This window comes from Atta colombica, unplaced genomic scaffold, assembly GCF_001594045.1.
Source record: "Atta colombica isolate Treedump-2 unplaced genomic scaffold, Acol1.0 scaffold137, whole genome shotgun sequence".
NCBI classification, from domain to species: domain Eukaryota; kingdom Metazoa; phylum Arthropoda; class Insecta; order Hymenoptera; family Formicidae; genus Atta; species Atta colombica.
The window spans coordinates 1,029,049-1,049,582 of NW_017259225.1; the positions used below are offsets into that span (position 1 = coordinate 1,029,049).

Genomic DNA, 20,534 nt, shown 5'->3' on the forward strand with positions numbered 1-20,534 from the left:
TATAATAGCGCTGGTTATACTGAAACGGCTGATCAAATGCTATCCAAATTTATTTCTCCTACTGCGCATCTATGGGAGTGCTTCACGTATTAATTACATCATGTGCGTAGCGAAATAAGACCGCTCAGAGAGATGCATTTTTCGTCGTTAGATACATTGTTTATAAACGACATTAGCATGCTTTATATAACGATGTACATGTGCACCTTATTAGGTTGTCTTATTTTGCCGCTCACTTACATTTAGCATTCAGACCGGGCGAATTTGACTATTTTCATAAATTAATACCTTGTTAATTATTTCGAAAATTGCAAAATGATAGAGGACTTTTCAATTTAATCCACTTTATCTACAAAAAAGTATTTTGTCAAAAATTGTAGGACACCCTGTATATATAATATAAATTTCTTATTTTTTACTTTTATTTGATAAGATTGGTTGTTCTTTTAAGATATTGATTTGAACTTTCAATTCTTTAATCTGATATATAATTTGATATTTGTTAATTCATTCCACTAAACAAATGCATATTACAAAATAGGGGGAAGAGGGGAAGGAGAGAAGAGATAAAATTAAGAATATTTTGAGAAAATTAAGAATATTTAAAAAGAATGATCTATTTAGAAAAGAAAAGAAAATCTACGTATTCAGTAGAATATCGCAAGATATATATTCGAAGAAAGATTCAAATCACAGTACTCTTAAATCAAAAAATAATATACTCTTGACATAACATATGAAAGACATCATTGTAATAAGCATTACACTGCACATAATAATTATCATGCATTCATTCATGCCATATTTTTAATCATATTATTCATACTCACGAACTTATTTCCAATGAAACGCTATTTTGTAGACATAGAATGTTATAGCGTAAAATATATCTTTTTTATTTCATGATGTTTAAATGATTTTTCACTGAATATTACATTCATTACACTTGATCTTTATGAATTATTATATCATATAATAGGAATTATATTCAAGTAATATATGTCAACAAAAGATATTTCGAATACTGGACTTCTCTTTCTCGATGTTTATACCTTTTAGTTACAAATGAAAACTTACCCGCTGGCGCAGGAGCTGATGGCTTAATCGCCGTAGCGCTGACAAGATTATCTAAATTAACAAGTGCAGAGTTTTCTCCTAAAAAGGATTGTGGTGTCTTTTTCACAGCACCGGTGCTGGCAGGAAGAGTTTCAGCTATGCCACCCAGATCGAAAGGATCTCCTCCTGATGATGTACCACCTATTTAAAAATCATATAACTTTATTCCATAATTTCAGCACACATTAATGCTATGTTTTATAGAAAAATTTTGTACTCAAGTACCGTTGTTCACCGTCTGCGGACTCGCTTCGAGTTTTCCCCTGTTAGTAATCACATCAAATTCATCTAAATCGCTGAGAGGACTCGTTGCAGCACCATTGTTCTGAGTAGGAAAGTTATTGAAGCCTGGCCCTGTGCCGTTGAAACCATTGCTAGTGCTGAAGGTAGTAGCGGCTGAAGATACTGGTGGCAAATTGAAACCTATATTTTGAGACGACGATATCGCGAAGCCGATGTTTTGTGTCAAGTTTGAATTGTTGAAAGATGGTGATGGAGATGTTACACCATCTTGAGCCTGTACCAAAAAAATTTCAGATCAATATATTATTATAAAAATTGATGACTCGATGAATTTTAAAGGATAAGTCTGTATTACCTGCTTATTCGATTCCGATTCAGTGACGGTAGTAGATGGAACTGGTGACCAAGGATCGTTGGTACGAGGTGGAGATATGACTGTAGCAGGAGATGGAGCAGGTGCACGCCATGGATCGATAGTGGCAGCTATAATTAAATTATAATTTGAGTAATTCTAGTAAATGATTTATCAAATATTGCAATAAAAGTTCAGAAAAACTTAAAACACTGCTTTCATTAAATATTACAATAAAAACAAAAATTAAACATTCTCAATAAGGATCCAAATATAGTGCTTTATCATTTATAAGAAAAATGGTGGAAAAATTAACTGATTAATTATACCTGAGGATTCTGAGAATTATCGGAAATCATCAAAGACGTAAGAACATGCAAAAAGAATATATAAATATGTAGGAATTAAATGAATATGCAATCACATGTAAAGAATTCATTGCTGCGTATACATATATAATATACAACTCACTTGGTCTTTGTGGAGGAACAGGCATCCACGGATCTATCGCGGGTGACGTGGTACTTGTTGTAGGAACACTCCATGGATCATTTTGTGGCTGTAAAACGAGAATGCTATTATTCTTCCATCATTTTGTTAATCACTCCAGCAAAAATGTTATTCCACGCCTATACATTCTTCTAAAGATTTAATGTCCTCTGACATACCTTATATAAATGAAAATCAGATAAATCCAAAGACTGTAGTGCATCATGCAAAAATGATTTTGTATTATCATGCAAAGAAAGTGAAGTCAATGACACAATTAGCGAATACCTGTGGTCTAGGCGGTGGTGCTGTTATCGGGATACCCCAAGGATCAGTTTGTACTGAAGAACCGCTTGCTTCTCCTAAATTTACATCGAGTAAATCCAACATGTGACTTTGCTTTTCGGATTGCGGAGCTCTGAAATTCACATGGCATTGCCCAATAAATGCAAGGTCAGACATCTTTTTTCATATCGCGTTATTAGATTACATTGGATTTCGCTGATTACTTACTTAAAATCTTGCTGACTTTGACTGAGAGCTAACTGCAATCTGACGTCATCGCTGCGTCTTCTTTGTTCTTCTTGTTCTGCTTCTTCTCTAGACATAGCCAAGGCCAGCTGCAGTTGTAATTCTTCCTCTCCTACCGTTTGCGGTCTTGCAGCTTCCAATTCCGCTAGAAAATGTATTTATTGTATTAATTCTTATGTAAAGTAATTAATGTTTGCATCTAATATACACGTAAAAAATAAATGAGATATGATAAGAGGATTTAAAAATTATCTTGTCCTAGTTGAAGTAATCTTGACTTGGAAGATCTTGACCAAAAGAAGCTATAAAATATTAACGCTTATGTTGAAAGATAAACTTACTTGTACGTCTAGCCGCTGATTCGGATAAATGACAAGGTTCCCAATCTTGAAACTGAAACATGATAAATTTAGTTTTTGCAAGAGTAAATGAAGGTCGACCGAGAAATGGTACAGATTCCGTTCAGTTCTCGGCTTTACACGCTGTAAATTTCATTCTGTCTTTATTTATTTCTTTATTCATTTCTCACAGAGGGAAGATAGAATAAAGCTTACAACGCGCGTGAGTGCCGAAACCAGACGCAAGCACAGTTTTTAATCATTGATTTATATTGATTAACATGCTACTTACATCACTACTAACAGGTGACATTGTGTCCAGACCGTCACTTCCGAAACCACTAACCGACTGTGCAAATCTCTCTTTTGCCTTCAATGCTCTAGCCCGCTCATTTCTCAATCTCTCATCATCTTTTAATAAGGCCACTAATTGTTTTGCTTTTTCTCGCACGTTAATTCCTTGATCTTTATGCCCATCCATATATTGAAAATCTATAAAAAAATATATATTAAAAATATATGCTAAAAATATATCTATAAAAATATATATATATAATAGGACTGTGTTAAAAAATGTATGGAAATCTCTTAAATAAAGTCAATATTGTATCATATATATGAATATTTGATTTTATATATTATAAAATAAAATTCTAATGAAATTTTACGTTTGTTACCTTTTAAGGTTTGGATGGCAAAAATATTTTCTTTGCATTGTTGTGCTACCTTTTCACTTCCTGTCTTGATAAGATATTCTAAGAGAACTAAGGCTTTGTATACATGTCGCCAGTTTTTTCCATGATCATTCAATCTTTTCCATAACATTTGCATAATTTCTGTAAATGCTACGACATTGTATGTTAAGTCGGCAATTTCTGCCATAAGTGTACTACTTGGACCCCAAGGATCATTGCTAGTAGCTTTCCGTACAGCTTTCTATAGAAAAAAATAGCAATTATCTCATATTGATATTCAAAATTCTTATATGTTTAATTTTATTTTCTCTCCCAACATAATATTTTTAACATAAGATTTTCTACTATTATTTTTATATACTATTATTTTACTATTATTAATGGCGAAAAATAACATCAAGTAATACAAAAAGATTTAAATAATCACCTGGGCATTGCTGTAGTTATGGGCAAGATTCATAATATCTCGCCTAATACCTGCTAGATTCACTTGCATGACGTCTTGCCCTTGTCTTCTCATCTAAAAGATATTATCGCTATATGTTACTCAATTGTAGTATTATGTACCTTAATTTTAGAGACCCATATTTATTATCGCATTAATTCCAATATAAAAGGGAATAATCATATATTGATCTAGTACAAATAATTTTATTTACAGAATTTATATTATATGAAAACTTACATATATAATCTTTCAAAGACCTATAAATTCTTCAACCTTGATCGTTTAATCTTTAATGTACATGGTCTATAATTACTATAATGTAAAAATAGCAGGTCAATTATGACGCAAGTAGCATCTGATAATAAATATGGGTATTTTGTTTACATGAAAGCCATGCAATTATAAATATGCATTACTTTAAATATTACAAACCTAGTAATATAGCACCAAATTATTCAATAAAATATAAATTAATTAATAAGAATTTTAGAACTGAAACCAAGGCATGCACATTAATCAAATTGTAACAGGCAAATAATAAAAAAAAACTCAAGTTGCAGAAAAAGTATTATATACAGTATATTAAAATAAAGATTGATAAAAACAAATACAATATGTGTGTGTGTGTGTACATATATATATATATACACACTATATATACTATATATTTTTATTATAATTATTGTACCATAAAATTCTTCTCTTCTCTAAATATCGTAATATTAAAATCGTAATATTAACAATTGCATACATATAAATAAAATTGTACTAAGCGAAGAAAAAATAAAATGCAATTTATATTTACCATAATTTTATTTTAAGATCTGTACTTTAGCATAATTTACCTGAATTATCAAAAATATGTAAAAATATGCATACGCATTTTATATACATATGAATAGTTATTGAGTTTTAAGACTAAAGAATAAAACATAAATATAAAAAGTTATTAAATTCTAAGAATAAAGAATACCTATATATATTTTAACATCATATGAAAACATGTTTGTTTTGAGATGTGCCTATATAAATTTATGCCGTTCGTTTTTCTTTTTTCCTATCTTATCTTTGAGATGAGTGTTATTTATAGTTATATGGAGTGTAGTTAAATTTCAATACAAATCAAAATATATTTATACAATATTTAATGCAATACTGACTTGCATAATGTACATTTGTCATTATCAGTTTTACTATCTATTATTATCACGTTCTGCTAGTAAACATTGCAAACTAATAAAGGTGCATCACAACAAAAATTGGAAAATAAAAATAATCTGAATATATATGTAACACACATAACACAATAACTTCTTGTAAAAAATATCAGATTATCTTTACAAAAATTGATAGATATGATTTATTGTGAAAAACACACAGAAATCTTCTAATAATATGCTTTGACATCAAATTATCATGTTATCATGAGTGAGTTGTTAATTCAACAGTCGTGAACATTATTGGCATTTACCTTCTGCATCGCCATTCTTGACTAATGAAATATCGCTGATGTTGTTGATGAAGCTCTAGGTTTTGCCCAGAAATATAGAAAACTTCCGAATAGTCCGAATCACAACAAAAGCCTAGACTATCAGATGATACGATAAATAAGAGAAATTTTATATACAAAATTTATCACACCTTAAATGTATGATTCATCATTCTGCGTATGGATGATAATGACACATTAATCTGTTAAATAATGGTATTATGCAAATGAATATTACATGAAATTTTTTATCAAAAAATTTAAATGAATTCTGTAAGATTGTGGACATGAAAAAAAAGGTAATAGCGATGCACATACCTATGTGCATCCAATGTTTACAAATTCCTAATACAAAAGGTTGTACTCTTAGCGATAACAATAATTATTAAATAAAAAAAAAGAAAAAAATATTGATTTTAATAGGCACAACTCATATACTCCCTAAACTATTGCTTTTTTAAAAATTATGTATAATAACGTGATTGATGTGTTTCATTAAAAATATCGCTATACAAAAATCTTGGTTTGCATTTCTCACAGAGAGAGATAAAGGCCAATTTCACATCTACACATATACATTCAAATATTGATTTAAATTTAACGTATACGTTTAAAGACTACTCAAGCAGAACAACAAGTCGTTGTGATATCAAAATAATGTCAAAATAACTCCAAAATAATCATTAAAAATCATTTCCGATATTTTAATGTCATTTTGACGTTATCGATTTATTGTTCTGCTTGAATATAAGCTATCATTGTTTCAAAAGATCTTGAAGATCCATGATATCGCGATTTTACAAAAACCAGATTATTCATTATATGCATCTATTCTCATAAGTTTTCGACAAGCAAACCGCTAAATTGAGAAAAGTAAAAACTATAGTTTAAGTTCTTAGAAACGTAAGTACCAACTATAGAGAAATCTATCGTTAAGACTACCCTTTTTACAGATGATAGAGCACATGCAAAAAGCTTGTGGAAAGAAATCACTTACACTGATGGAGGCAAAGATGTGCACCTTCCTTTAATGAATTGTACTGCTCTTCTGTGAAAAAAAAAAACGAGAACTTTATCATTTCGCGGCATGTTTCTGATGTATTCTCTGCTTATCTTATCATAGCAATATGATTTTATTCTTGGAGCAATGTTATCAATTCATCTAATGTTAATTAATATACGAAAAAATGATACAGATTTTCTTTGTGTCTAAGTATCACTCGAATTAATAATGTCTTGAGATTTTTAAGTTTGAGAATTCTAGAAAAGTTCATCAATGCCGTTAAGCCCAATCTAAAATGTGCTTTTTGTTTCCTGTTTCTTATTTCTTATCATTTGCTTGTTTTTCCTTTTTGCGTTTTATGACAATCATGTTTCTCGTCTCTTCTGAAGTTCATCAACTTTTATCTCGGGCAATAGAAAACGAAGAAATAAGATAAAAAGTGAGAAACAGGAAGGCAAAAAGCATGTTGTAAATTAGACCTTCTGAGTTGATGATCTAAGATCTTCTAATGGCATTCGTTATATTTAATCAACAGATGAGAGATATCGATATTGTTATTTAAATATTCTATCTCTAATAATCACACATAAGCCTGCCTGTTCTCACTAACGTCTTCTTCTTGAGCTATTCAGCATGACTGTGCTAATCATCACTCACAACTGTAGTTTGCAAAAAGTCAAGAGTATAAACATAGCCAGAGCAAAGAGCTGGAAGCGTTATCTATTACGCGAAACTACAGCGAGCCAAGATCCTTTATAAGGCTTCCTTCTGACATATTAACAGTATTATACATATAATTGACCGTGAAAGTATTGATCATTGTCCCCTCTGTCTTGTTGCACCACTCAATTGACTTTCCATTTCCCGTGTACTAAGCTCACACGTGTCGAGACTGCGATAGTTACATCGGAGTTGGAAAATAGCGACGAGCGATAAACAGTCTGCGGTTTGAGAAACCTTGCAAAACGATCACGTGGGGGAATTATCATTTCAAGGCGTTACATTCGAAAATTGAGATATTTGCGCGTTTACGTTATTTCGAGTCCCTGATGGTTAACGTGTGTTGACGCGTCAATGCTTAATGCGAAAAACACGGCGCGCATGAAGGAGGGACAACGAGAGAAGGAGCGCAGGCAGGAAATTATTGTTATTGTACAATTGCTGCTAAATCGCCTAAATCCAGAGGTCAATTCCACCTTGTCGCGCGGGTGCCTCCTTCGGGTGAACGCTTCACATCGAAGCTCCGCGGTCGGCTTCCTCGCTCGTTCGCTCGCGCGCACACCCTCGACCTCAGAACATGACACGATGCAACGAGGAAGACGATGATGATGCGGTGAAAAGACGAACGAAAGAAGCGGATTTGATGGACAGACGCGCGCCGTTCCGCTCCAGCCGTGACTGGCGGAGCGGCGACGGGCGAGCGCGCTATCGCGCGTATCGTACTCGTACCCGCCCACCGAGGGATCCTCGTCGCGCAAATAGATGTATATGTACGTGACACGTCAATCTTACGAGGTGTTGCCGTTACGATCGAGATCGAGCTTGAGGGAGGTGACGGGCGCGGCTCCCGTTTTCTCGAAGGATAGACGTAGTCCGTGACCGTCACGCAAGATATTCGCGAAACTCCATCGCGTCTATCCGATTCGTCCGAATGATGATGATGATGATGATGATGATCACGATGATAACGACGATGACGGTGACGACGACGACGACGACGACGACGATGACGACGATGACGGCAAGATATTCGTACTTACCTTGTGCGCGCGGATGATATCACCCGAGAATTTGGAAACACGGAGCTCTCGAGAGCAAGACGGGAAACAGGGACAGAGAGGCGAAATAATAAGTAAGACACTTATGACAAGTCCATTCACAGGCACTGACGAATTGTACGATTGCGGGGCAAGATGGCGCTCGAAAATATTTCCGCTCCGTTCGCCGCGCCCGCGCACGAGCGTCGCATTCGCAATTTCTACTCTGAATGATCCTAATCGTACTTATGTTTCACAAGGCAAGATCCTTAATTTATTCGGATGAATTTACAATTAGCCAATATGTCAAATAATTACATATGCTATTCAAGGAACCTCCATTATTCTTATTTTTTAATAAAATGATAAAGATAGAATGATATAAATATCACATAAATATAAAAAGACAGGTGTAATATTGCGTATGACAGCTGAATATAATTTGAGACAAATTTCTGATAGTTGTCTTCTCACATCTTAGTTTAGAAAAATTATTTTTTTGTTGCACACAGATAAATGAAGAGAAATATCATTTTTTAATTTTTTAATCGTTTTTCTTTATTTATTATTATGTTTACAGTAGACTAGATTGATTTTACAAGTAGTTTATATTGCAATCTGATCTTAGCAATTCGTTTCTATGTACGCTGTTACAAAGTAATGACGATACATCCTTGAACTATTTCATTTAATACACACACACACACACACACACACACACACACACACACACACACACCACACACACACACACACACACACACACACAGTTAAGGCACAATAACTTAAAATTGCACTCAGAAGAAATATTCTGAGGGCAACACTGTCTAGAGATTCAAATTAATAAATATTTATGTAAATCATATAATGGTTCAAAATCAATATTCAAATACTGTCATTTTCAAGATACATCGCCATTTAAATACTTTTATGAATCATTATACACAAGACATTATTGGTTGATTAATAATTATTTTCAATCAGTCATTTTTATAAATTAGATTTCGTAAAAGAAACTGAAAACATATAACATATATACATATTATATATACGTATACAAATTATTTTAACGCAATTACTTTCAAGAAAATAATATTCCACTTTTACTATATATCTGATACTTTCAAGACATCTAGAAATTACAAGTTCACAATAGACAGTTTGTAGAAATAAGTTTGTAGAATCTATAATTGTAATTTATGCAATAAATATTAATTTTCAAGTAATAATACTAGTAATGGTTTTCTTCATAAAATACAACAGTTTGAAAAAGATTCTGCTCGTTTTGAAGATATTTATTTTTCTCCATAATCGAATGAATTATATTAAAACTATTTTTGCATCGGCACGTCCATGTTAAACAAATAAAACTTCGCAAAAAAAAAGTAGATAACTTTGCGACTGTTGTATTGTATGAAATCTCCGTGAGGAAATATATGCTTAATTTACGTTTAAATTCTACATCTTTGTAATTTCAAGGCTTAAAATAAAAGTTTGATAAGTGCATCAACAAATGCATGAAAATACATTTCTTAATCCAAAAGAATATATTACAAAAATTGACTATCTATAAATGGAATAACATTTTAATATAATAAACATTTGGTTTCAGCAATGTATAATCATTTACATAATACTTTTGTTCACTTTGCTGATATACGATATTCTATAATAGAATATATTCATAACTAAATTAAATATTTTAACAACAATGATATTCGTTTGACAATTAAATTTCAAATAATTATTCTATTTAAAATTTACAGTAGAATTTCAAGTAAAATATAATTTCAAGAATATATGATTCAGTTTTGAAAATTTTATCATGTATGTTATATGTATATATAACAATACTAAAATATAATTAAAAACTTTAAAAGATAATTATTTCTTAAATAAGAAATTTTTGATTATTTTGTTGCTTTATCGTATTTGTCCGTTTATGACTGACAAACGAAATTCAATGTTAAATATAAAAAGTTCACTTGTTCTACGATAATCAATAATTTATATATACTGATGAAATCACGTTCATTTCAAGTAAACGAATCGTTCCTAATGATGATATTCTGTAGTTGGAGTCACATTGATCATATCGGCGGTGCTAAAAAAAAGATATTTGTATATGATGATTGCAAAAGAAAATTTGTACGCGATTTTTTGATTTGCTAATAAAATAAAACTCAACAATAATATAAAAAGCACAGGGGAAATCAAAATGCTTTGAAATGTAATAACACGTGTAAATTAGAAATATACGCATCGTAGAGTTTAAATAAATGCTTTTTTTCAGAACATGCGACATGCTTTTTATGTTTTATATAATATTATATACATATATTGAATTTGAATCGAATTTAATTCACGTCCTACTGACGAAAAATTTTTGTAATAATTTTGTTGGTTTTTTGGGAATATTGAAAGTATCTTTCGCTTAATTTTGTGCCAATACACAAAAACACAAACAAGTGCATGTATCTCTAAATTCGAAATGTGCATACGACTAAATATTTAAGAGGCGAAAACACAAAATGAAATTACTAGACCAAACAGTTATCATTAAAACTTCTCAGTTTCATATATGTATCATTATTTTTAAACACTAACTTTAAACACTCTACAATTATGGAATTATCTTGTTCTTTTATTGTTCATTATTTATATATTTAATTATATTACACACTTGATATAAATAATAAAACAATATAATGCTGTTTATAAATAAAAATTATTCCTATCTGCCGTTTAATATAAAAAAAATGCATGTAATAGCATTTTAAAAACAAATATCCTATTCTTTTCTGAAAAATATAGCGAAAAATGCACACACATTCTGGCAAAGCATACAATACACGAAATATGACTAGTCGAGCTAATTATTAATTTTCTTTTTTCAATAAAATATTGTAAATATTTTACAAATTTTTTATTTTGTATTTCGTATGGAATTATAACAAGAAACATTGCCCGATTGGTCATATTTTATCAAGACAACTTTTATATGTCAATTATTAAGGATAGACATAACACAATATCACAAACACTTACAAGACATACATGGGTGCCCTAAGAATAATTTCTTGTAGTCGTCTTTACATTAGTTTGCTGTATAACATATATCAAATATTATATTATCAACTCATGTTATGAAAAAAAAAAAAAAAAAAAAAAAGAAATATGTGTCTCTGTGTTGATCTAACTTGAGAGATTGTTTATTATGTAAATCACTAGTGATTATATTGGATTGAAATTGAATGTTAAATTGTGCATGTTTAATATTGCACAAAATTTAAATACATTTATGAATATTAGAGGTGTTAACATATAATATATCTTGTTGTTAGTTTTTTTATGACCATGTTCAGTAATTTGTGTAGATGTTCCTTCACCACATAAAGGACGTTATTAAATCGGATGTCTTATATGTTGTTTTTAGAGATTGTAGATGGACAAATAAAAGGGATATAATATATAAATATATTTATTTACCTCTTGGAACATTTAATATGTATAATGAGTAATCCTATGCCCAGCAATAAGCACAAACTTCCTACAACAATGTAAGCAATGCCAAGGAAAGGATTCTTTCCTCCCAAAAGTGAAGTTGTGCTTAAAATCATCTTTTTCTTCCCATAAAAAGAGGATACTGAAAATGCTGAAAAAAATATTCAAAACATTATCTAATTTCTCTAAAAATTGAAATAAAATATATATGATAGACATCTTCAATTCTTTATTTTACAATTTCCAAGCAGCTGTATTTTTTATTTCATTATTTTAATTACTAGATTATTTTTATGATTGAATTTGTTTACATTACTTACAATAAACAACTTTAAGAGTGTAGTTTCCTTGAACTAGACCGCTCTTAAAGCCATCTTGAGAATGATCAATCCTACGATAGAGTTTTCTGAAAGTGGGTAATGCGGCAGTTCTCATCCATACAATTAAATCCTCGTTTTGAAAACCATTGTTTTCTTCATTAGTGGGATCCAAATCCCAAATGTGTTTAGTCCAGTTCTTAGGCTTGGCGAAATTCTTGAATACTTCTTTTAAATTACCCTCTGGATTCCTGAATTTGATATTTTTATCGGATGGCCAAGCTATGCCAGTTCTTAATAATGGTACTTGCCCACCATGTTTTGCAGAATATAGTGTCAACTCATCGCTAAAAAGTGAATTTGCAATGGCACCGCATGGAGCAATGGCCGTATCTTTGTCATTCATTTTATCATAGGCAAATGGTTCACAATCACTCGAAACACTCTCATGCAACTGTCCTAACAGTTGATTGTCATCTCGAGATTTTACATATCTACGATGATTTTGATAGAAGTTTGTCAGGCCATAATACATATAAACTTTGCCAGCAAATTCTGAAGTTAGCTCAAAATTTATTTCACATGTGCATGAGCAATTATTACATTCTGCAATTACATCTGCACACTTCTTAGGCAATCCATCATCTCTGGTAATATTGGTGGAGTTGCAGTTAGTATAATCTATAATATGTTCTTTAACTTCATCAGAAAAATAAAGTAATCCTATGCCAACTGGTATAAATGCAACTCCTATCACAAAGAACGTTGGTAAAACTGTACCAGCTGTGAGTATTGGTTGCCAGGCTGGTAATCGCTGTTGCTTAAATGCACTATCTGCGTACAGTTAAATTAGATAACATGTATTATTAATATAAATATTTCAAAAAATATCAATAACATTTGTGATACATCAATTTTTTATTTCTTTCTTTGATTGTTTTTTACTGATATATATTATATATTATAGTGATAATTTTTTTTTCTTAATAAGGGTAACAAGATTATTCAGAGCAAAGTTCTTCTACAGATTCATTCTTACGTTATCTCTGTTAGATCTTTCATATTACTTTCATAATTATACAGTTTAACACAATCATCTCAAAAATTACTTTTTATAACAAGAAACTTTTGTTTGATAAATGTTTATTGTCTTAACTATCAGCAATTTGTAAAATAATTATATATAGGATTATGTATTATAAATATTAGATGTGATATCGATTAATATCCGATATCTTTATGCAATTGGTTCCCTTTCTAATTCTTGGCTTCAAAAATATACAAAGGTTAAATGAATTTTACTTAATTTTCGCAGAAATAATGAGATAATTAAATTTTAAAATTATTTACATGTTATTTGAACAATTCGGGAAAATGTGTAAAATTGTACTCAAAATTATCTCATCACAATCAATATCTATAAAATCTATAAAATTAATTCGATATTAACAATCGTCGAGAAAAAATGCATGATATCGTTGAAGATTTATTAGAAAAAAAGTTCATCGATCGTTAAGTTAGTAAGATAATTTGGTTCGTTTTCCGACTCTTTAATGATAATTGAAATGCTCACCCGATGGTTTTTTCGATTTAGGCACCGCATCAATTTCGCTGATGGACGTCATGATTTAGCAAAACGACAAACACTAAATAAATCTCGGTATTTTATAGCGATAACCTAGTACATACGTATCAAAATGACAGAAAAACTGAAAACACGTCACACGTCATTCACTGCGAAATTGAGAATCCATTAGTTAATGACCATTTTCATTGATCGAAAAGAAATAAAGGCTGATATACACGTAGAATCTTAAAGTCTAGTCTCTCCGTACAATAAAAGAAACAGGAAATAGAGAACAGACAGAATAAGATCGGTATTCATAATTAATTCTTATATTTGAGATCGTCTTAAGCACAGTCTTAAGATGTTATAAGCCAATCAGAGGACCGTATTAGCAACTTAAGACATTACTTTAGATGATCTTAAAATAAGAACCGACTATAAATATCGACCTAAGAATTTCAACCTATCAGAAACTGTGTATTCTATAATAATTTCTGATAGTTTGAAATTCTTATTTTCTATTCTCTGTTCCTTTTATTATACAGAGTTCCTAAGGGCAACTGAATAGGAGTACGGGCTGTGTTCCAAAGTTGACTGCTAGTACTGAAAATCTACAGTGCACGTAACGTAGACTGTAGCATTTTTAGTGCTGGTAAATTTGGAACATAGCCACGGTCAACGCGATGCTGCAAACGCTTTAAAGCATTTTTTAACTGATCAGTTTGTAAAATTCTTTCTTCTAATTGGTCCATCAAATGTTTCAAAGCACTTGTAGCGAGACTAGCCTAGAAATCATAGCCTAGAAAAGCTCACAGGAAGTGGCAAATTGCTTCACGTGACCCGTCTCTTCTGATTGGGCATGTGCACAGTATAAGCACATACTGTGGGTATCAAAAGATTTATATCACATGTTCCAACATGTTCTTGTCACAGTTCCTATTCACTTTAATAAGGGCATTGGAGTGAGTAAGGGCTATGAGGAGCATATTGGAGTACGCGACGCGAACAAACCTAAAGCTCCACAGGCATGGAAGAGATTGGAGAAAACTGGTCACGTAATCTATGTCCTGATTGGACGTGGGCATTCACGTAATGCAATTGTCACTCTCTGTGAGGCTTTCTAATCTAGAAGCACGACCGCTCTTTAAGCGCTCAGAGCTCTTACTGGCATATTCCATTAGATCTAAAAATATAAATCAAACACGTACAAGAATTCACTGAGCGCTCGGTGAATGATCGTGTTTTTGGATGTACCTTATTAGTCTGTTTTTTGTTCCTGCATTAGAGCTATTCTAGAGCTCTCTTTCTCGCTTTAAACAAATATCTATAGCGAGTTGTTACATATAATAAATGTAGGTATTAGAAGAAACTCAAATTCGTAAATAACAATGTTCATTTATTTATTCACATATCTTATTGCAACAATGTAACTCGACTCGTATAAACGAACCGTTGAAGAACGAAGAAGAAAAGATATCTAAATGGGAAATTTAGTTATAGTGTTCGTGAGAGCGCGCCATTTGATCATAGAGTGTAAACGAGTATAAAGGTTTGTTCGCCTCGTATGCTCCAACATGTTGTAATATGCTCCTATCATAGCTCTTTCTCATTCCAATGCGCTTGATAGAGTGAGTAGGAGCTGTGATAGGAGCATGTTGGAGCATGTTTGGAACTTGCGACGCGAACAAACCTTAAGGTATGATTGAAGTATCATATAATTAAAAGAAAGAGAGAGAGAATGTGTGTGTGTGTGTGTATGTGTATGTGTGTGTGTGTGTGTGTGTGTGCGTGCGCGTGACGTGCTTCACAAAACGTATATCTACCTGTCTTTAAGTTCCAAAAGTTACACTAGTTCAGCTCATAGAAAACAAACTTTATGATTATCGATTTCTAACTTCCTGAACGTACTTTTGTTTTTTCCACAGTTTTGATTGAGAGCCGAGGATCGCTCATCACTGAGTAGGAAGGAAAGTAAGGATTATTCATTTCTCTCGACCGTTGAAGGATGATTGATTAGTACGGACTCATTAAATTTCTTGATACCCATTTTTCAACATGTTAAAGCATAAATTACCGAAACATTGGATTATTGTCAATTCTAAAAGTCATCCGAACAGAGTATATTACTTCAATGTGAAAACGAATCAATCTTCGTGGATTGAACCATCATTGGATGACATCAGGGTATTTTTCTCTTCAGAAGTTATTTTCCTGCTGTGATCTATTGTGTACATGCTTAAGATGCTTTTTTATGCTGGTGCTTGAAAATTAGGAAGTTTATTTTTGAATTTATATTGCATACAAAAATCTATGATTTTCATAATAATATATATTCTATAGAATTTTCGTATGCGATATTTTTCAGGAATGAAGCCCTAAATACTGGCCTAGTTTACACTGTAATATGTTTAGGCTGCTACCTGTACAATCGGTATCTTTGTTTAATCTTATAAATTAAACAAGAATATCTATCATATAAGTAGTGGCCTAATTAGATGTAAACTAAGCATCAAATTAAGATCATGCAGCACCTCATGAAATGGTATCATCAAATTTCTTTTTTAAATGTCATTTTAATTTTTAAAAGGTCTTTTAATTCTGTAAAACTTTTATTCAATAGACTTCTTCAATAACTAAACATCAAGAAGAAGAACATTGCAATATAATGACATCTAAATATAATGCAAAGAAAAAGGAAACATCTAATCAAGATGCATGTGATAAAATTATTGAAACTCCGCAAATGAAGGCTGTTAAAGAAAAAGCGTTGCAAAGATTAAATACCAAAAATAAATCTCCCTTGTTGCCACAAGCTTCATGTACAAAGATAGTGGGAAATAAGACAAATATTTCTCTAAAAAACTTTCCTTCAAAGTTAAAAGATGATAAATCGGTGACTTCTCGAGCTAAAAATAATAATGAAGGAATACAAGTACCGCTTCGTGGAAAATTCGAGCAGAGAAGTTCAAACACATTTAGTCTAAATAAACCATTAAGAAAAGATGCTATGGTTAAAAAACAAAATCAGAATACTGCATATCAGAAGTTGATAAAAACATTGGAGAAAAGAAATGAAAATATAGGACACCAAGAAATTATTACTCGAAATGCATGTGATATTGAGCAACATAATAAGAATCAAAATGTTCAGAAATCATGTAACCAAAATTCAAGTAAATGCAATTGTATAAATGTTATTATTATGTCACCATTATAAAGAAGTAAAATTAACTTTGTGTTTAGGAAAAAAAGGGGGAAAATCGTTTTTAAAGAAAAACTTGGCACAAGAACGTATGCAAAGACTAAGAACAAATTTGAATGTTGATAAGGAAAAAATTAAGGAAATGTGTGATGTTGATTTAATTACCAAGAAGTCTCCTCAAAAACTGAGCAGAAGTTCATCTAATTCCAGTAGGTATATAACATAAAATATATTTTTTATATTTTATGCTTTAGTATTTATTAGTAGAGATTCAATATTTGTTTTTATACTTTTATATTATTTTATGTTTATAGACAGCTTAGGATCAAATGTTTATAAAAATGTTGACATACGACTTAAGAGGTTACATAACAGACTCTTAAAAGATGCAATATGCGAAAGAAATATTAATACATTAAAAGATGATAATTCACAAACTCAACAAAATAATCAAACAAAAAAATCAAATAAGATTGAAAATACAACAAAAGATAAATTGATAGAACGAGGCGAGCAAGAAGTTTTATATGAAGAAATGGATTGGGAACCAATGAAAGATGAAGAAATTGCTCTTCAGGTATGATCAATATAATTGAAACAATCATAATTTATATGAATATATTTCACCAGTGTGATTATATATCTTGTTCAATATTGACAATTTTGTTTTTGTTTTATATAGAAGTTACTATAAAAAAATATTGTTTTTATTAAATTTTATATTTTCATACTTTTTCTTAGTATAGGTGGAAGTTGTCAGAACACAACTTTGTAGAGAAAATCGTATAGATGAAACAAATTGTGTATCAGAAAATGCTGCAGAGTTGACGCAATCTAATAATACAGAATCATACGGCAAAGGTCCACTCTACATTGTTATTGATACAAATGTATTTTTGTCAAATCTTGAAATTGTTGAAGAAGCGAAAGATGCAGTATTTAAGAATTACCCACGTCCTATTATTGTAATTCCATGGACTGTGATATGTGTAAGTATAGTCAAAATTCTATCACATCTTTTTAAAAATTTCAACATACACATTTTTTCTAAATAATTTTTACAACAGGAATTAGATTACTTTAAGGGTAATGGAACTAATAATGAATTATCGATAAAAGCCAGGAAAGCTATATCTTTCATCCACAAGCAGTTTTCCTCTAAACATCCACGTGTCATAGGACAAACACGAGAACAAGCAGCGAAAAATAAAGAAGATTTTTCTCTTAATTGTCCAGACGATGAGATTCTTCAGTGTTGCTTACAAATCTCTCAATTACAAAAATCAGCGGCATGTTATCTTCCTGTCATGTTATTTAATGTTTATACATAATATGTTTATACATAAAAAAATAACAATGCTATATATATTTTTATTTTGTAGGTCTTATTATCTTATGACAAAAATCTCTGTACTAAGGCGATGATATATAATATATTAGCATTAGGGCGTCATGATCCACTTGAAAAAATAGATGATCTTGATATGGATGCAGTAGTCAACCGTTTGAATGATGATCCTGATGAAAGATCTATTTTCATGGAAGAATCACATTTGACGGATGATATTTTTGAGAATACAAAATTAATCATGAGAAATTTTTTGTCAACGGTATGCATCTTATATTGGATCATGAACTAATTTTTACGCCTATGTATCTCAAATATATAAAATCAATATTTTTATTTCAGATTATTGCAAAACAAATGTCAGAAATTTATGGAGAAGCGTGGCATGTATATGTCATTATAAAGCCACCATGGACTACAGTAACTGCATTAAAGTGTGCTATAAAGCACTGGATTGCCGCTATTAACGAATCGTTCCAAAGACGTGATGTTGAACGTCTTTTCAAGGAATTACTCGATACTTTTGAACATACGCCAGGTATATTTATACACATATAATCTATTTAAAAACTACATTTTGCAAACTGAATATTTAATCTTGATATTTCAGTTGGTGGTCGAAAATTGCGAGATATGGAATATATTATAGAAAAGTGCAGTGATTTAGTACAAATGGTTAACGCAGATAAGCACTATGATCTCTTGACAGAAACATTTAATGCTATTGCCGTAACATTTTTTTTTTATATTTGAATATATTTTATTATTTGATACAGAGTTAAAAAAATTCATACTTTTAGGAACTCAAGAAAAAATGTAAAAAATATTTCGATAATATTGATCTGAAAAAATTACACGACAAAATAGGCATCGTGGAAAATTCCCAAGAACAAGAAACAAGAGCAGAAAAAGTATTTCACTGTTTCCAGCATATTTATACTTTCGCGCGTGACCTATGGTAAGAATCCTTCTACTTGTGTGTGTATGTGTGCATATAATATATATATATTATATATAGATTATATATGTGATGATGATCATAATCGAATCTGTGACTCATTGATTACAAGTAAATCGTATTTATACGAATCACATGCATCATCATAATATATATGTACATATTATGAAAAAAAAAGTATTTACTAATCATTACATTTAAATTATATATTGTGTTAATGCAAATGTAATATATATTGAGAATACTGTTATTTCTTTTTTTTATAATTATTTTTATTCCAGTGGTTTGGCATGCAGTAATGCAGGAATGGCATATTCCTTTACCTTCGATTCTGCAAATCCATCATTATCACAAGCATGCGTACAAAGTCTGCAATCAGAAATTACTAGAAAAGTAATTGATCTAACACAAAATCTAAATAAGTAAGTTATTTTTTAATAGTGTCGATCTATTTTTACTGATAATATGTAATTTCGATAATATGTTATTTTATATTACATATAATATATTTATATTATATTACATATATTTATGTATCTTTTTTTGTAATCAGATTACTGATGCAAGCTGAAAATTCTATAACACATCAGACATTGCTTAGCTTACAGTATGATTTAAATACATTTTTGCCTGACACAAGAGATAGAACAACATTTGATGTAACACCTTTGGATATATATTGTTGTGTCAAGTTAAAAGAAGAAGTATTAAAGACTGGTTTAAGACAGCTACAAGAATTAACTTCGCATTTTTGTGCATTAGCTGCTCATACGTAGTTGTATGTATTTTGTAATTTACTATTTTTAATTATGTTTGTTATTTATTATTTTTAATTATATTTAAACAAAATATTACTATATATTATAAATTACTATAAAAATATTATTATAAAAATAAAATTTATTTGGGGTGTTCTGAGCTATTCTGTCTCACTTATCTACTTAAAGATTGATCTATATTTCTTTTTCCTTCGATTACGTTACTTTCGTGGAAGTCTCACGAATTCGGAAGATACGGAAGAACTTCCGATTTCTATAGTACAATGTGTAAATTTAAGAGACAGTCCTCCGCATCTCGCAGGATAAGCATTATCCGATGCGTGTCAGTGGGTCTCCATGGTGTTACATCAGCCATCGGAGGATTCGCTTCCGTTTGCCTCAACGACTGTTGCGCTCGT

At 30.9% G+C, this 20,534-nt stretch overlaps 3 protein-coding genes across 8 annotated transcripts in view; 1 reads left to right on the plus strand and 2 right to left on the minus strand.

The window, feature by feature from the left end:
* Window positions 1-8,613, minus strand: part of LOC108684707 (epsin-2) — a 9,695-nt gene extending 1,082 nt beyond the window's left edge. The window contains exons 1-14 of one of the 5 annotated variants that reach the window (XM_018189169.1): window positions 8,465-8,613; window positions 6,699-6,749; window positions 5,684-5,795; window positions 4,192-4,284; window positions 3,747-4,005; window positions 3,362-3,561; window positions 3,073-3,124; window positions 2,714-2,876; window positions 2,489-2,618; window positions 2,183-2,270; window positions 2,041-2,049; window positions 1,715-1,842; window positions 1,342-1,633; window positions 1,078-1,257 (exon numbers count right to left, since the gene is read on the minus strand). In XM_018189169.1, the coding sequence (XP_018044658.1) occupies window positions 1,078-1,257; window positions 1,342-1,633; window positions 1,715-1,842; window positions 2,041-2,049; window positions 2,183-2,270; window positions 2,489-2,618; window positions 2,714-2,876; window positions 3,073-3,124; window positions 3,362-3,561; window positions 3,747-4,005; window positions 4,192-4,284; window positions 5,684-5,698 (1,609 nt within the window). In that variant the 5' untranslated portion in view covers window positions 5,699-5,795; window positions 6,699-6,749; window positions 8,465-8,613. Of the gene's footprint in view, window positions 1-1,077; window positions 1,258-1,341; window positions 1,634-1,714; window positions 1,843-2,040; window positions 2,050-2,182; window positions 2,271-2,488; window positions 2,619-2,713; window positions 2,877-3,072; window positions 3,125-3,361; window positions 3,562-3,746; window positions 4,006-4,191; window positions 4,285-5,683; window positions 5,801-6,698; window positions 6,750-7,900; window positions 8,408-8,464 lie in introns of those variants that run through there. The other 4 variants (XM_018189167.1, XM_018189168.1, XM_018189171.1 and 1 more) reach the window with 4 other exon arrangements.
* A 1,770-nt stretch (window positions 8,614-10,383) lies between these two features.
* Window positions 10,384-14,021, minus strand: LOC108684653 (cell cycle control protein 50A). Of its 2 annotated transcripts, XM_018189088.1 has the most exons (5): window positions 13,856-14,021; window positions 12,286-13,116; window positions 11,951-12,116; window positions 11,510-11,566; window positions 10,487-10,565 (listed from the first exon to the last, which is right to left on the minus strand). In XM_018189088.1, the coding sequence occupies exons 1-4, from the start codon at window positions 13,905-13,907 to the stop codon at window positions 11,554-11,556; spliced, it is 1,062 nt and encodes a 353-aa protein (XP_018044577.1). In that variant the 5' UTR covers window positions 13,908-14,021; the 3' UTR covers window positions 10,487-10,565; window positions 11,510-11,553. The 2 variants fall into 2 exon arrangements, with proteins under 2 accessions (XP_018044576.1, XP_018044577.1); XM_018189087.1 differs by lacking the exon at window positions 11,510-11,566 and having other exon boundaries at window positions 10,384-10,565.
* A 1,708-nt stretch (window positions 14,022-15,729) lies between these two features.
* The window catches only part of LOC108684701 (transcriptional protein SWT1), a 5,562-nt gene continuing 757 nt past the window's right edge, over window positions 15,730-20,534 (plus strand). The window contains exons 1-12 of the mRNA XM_018189163.1: window positions 15,730-16,033; window positions 16,470-17,022; window positions 17,093-17,260; window positions 17,366-17,628; window positions 17,798-18,040; window positions 18,119-18,340; window positions 18,434-18,661; window positions 18,742-18,937; window positions 19,010-19,128; window positions 19,200-19,357; window positions 19,639-19,779; window positions 19,911-20,135. Of these exons, the coding sequence (XP_018044652.1) occupies window positions 15,905-16,033; window positions 16,470-17,022; window positions 17,093-17,260; window positions 17,366-17,628; window positions 17,798-18,040; window positions 18,119-18,340; window positions 18,434-18,661; window positions 18,742-18,937; window positions 19,010-19,128; window positions 19,200-19,357; window positions 19,639-19,779; window positions 19,911-20,133 (2,643 nt within the window). The 5' untranslated portion in view covers window positions 15,730-15,904 and the 3' untranslated portion in view covers window positions 20,134-20,135. The remainder of the gene's footprint in view (window positions 16,034-16,469; window positions 17,023-17,092; window positions 17,261-17,365; window positions 17,629-17,797; window positions 18,041-18,118; window positions 18,341-18,433; window positions 18,662-18,741; window positions 18,938-19,009; window positions 19,129-19,199; window positions 19,358-19,638; window positions 19,780-19,910; window positions 20,136-20,534) is intronic.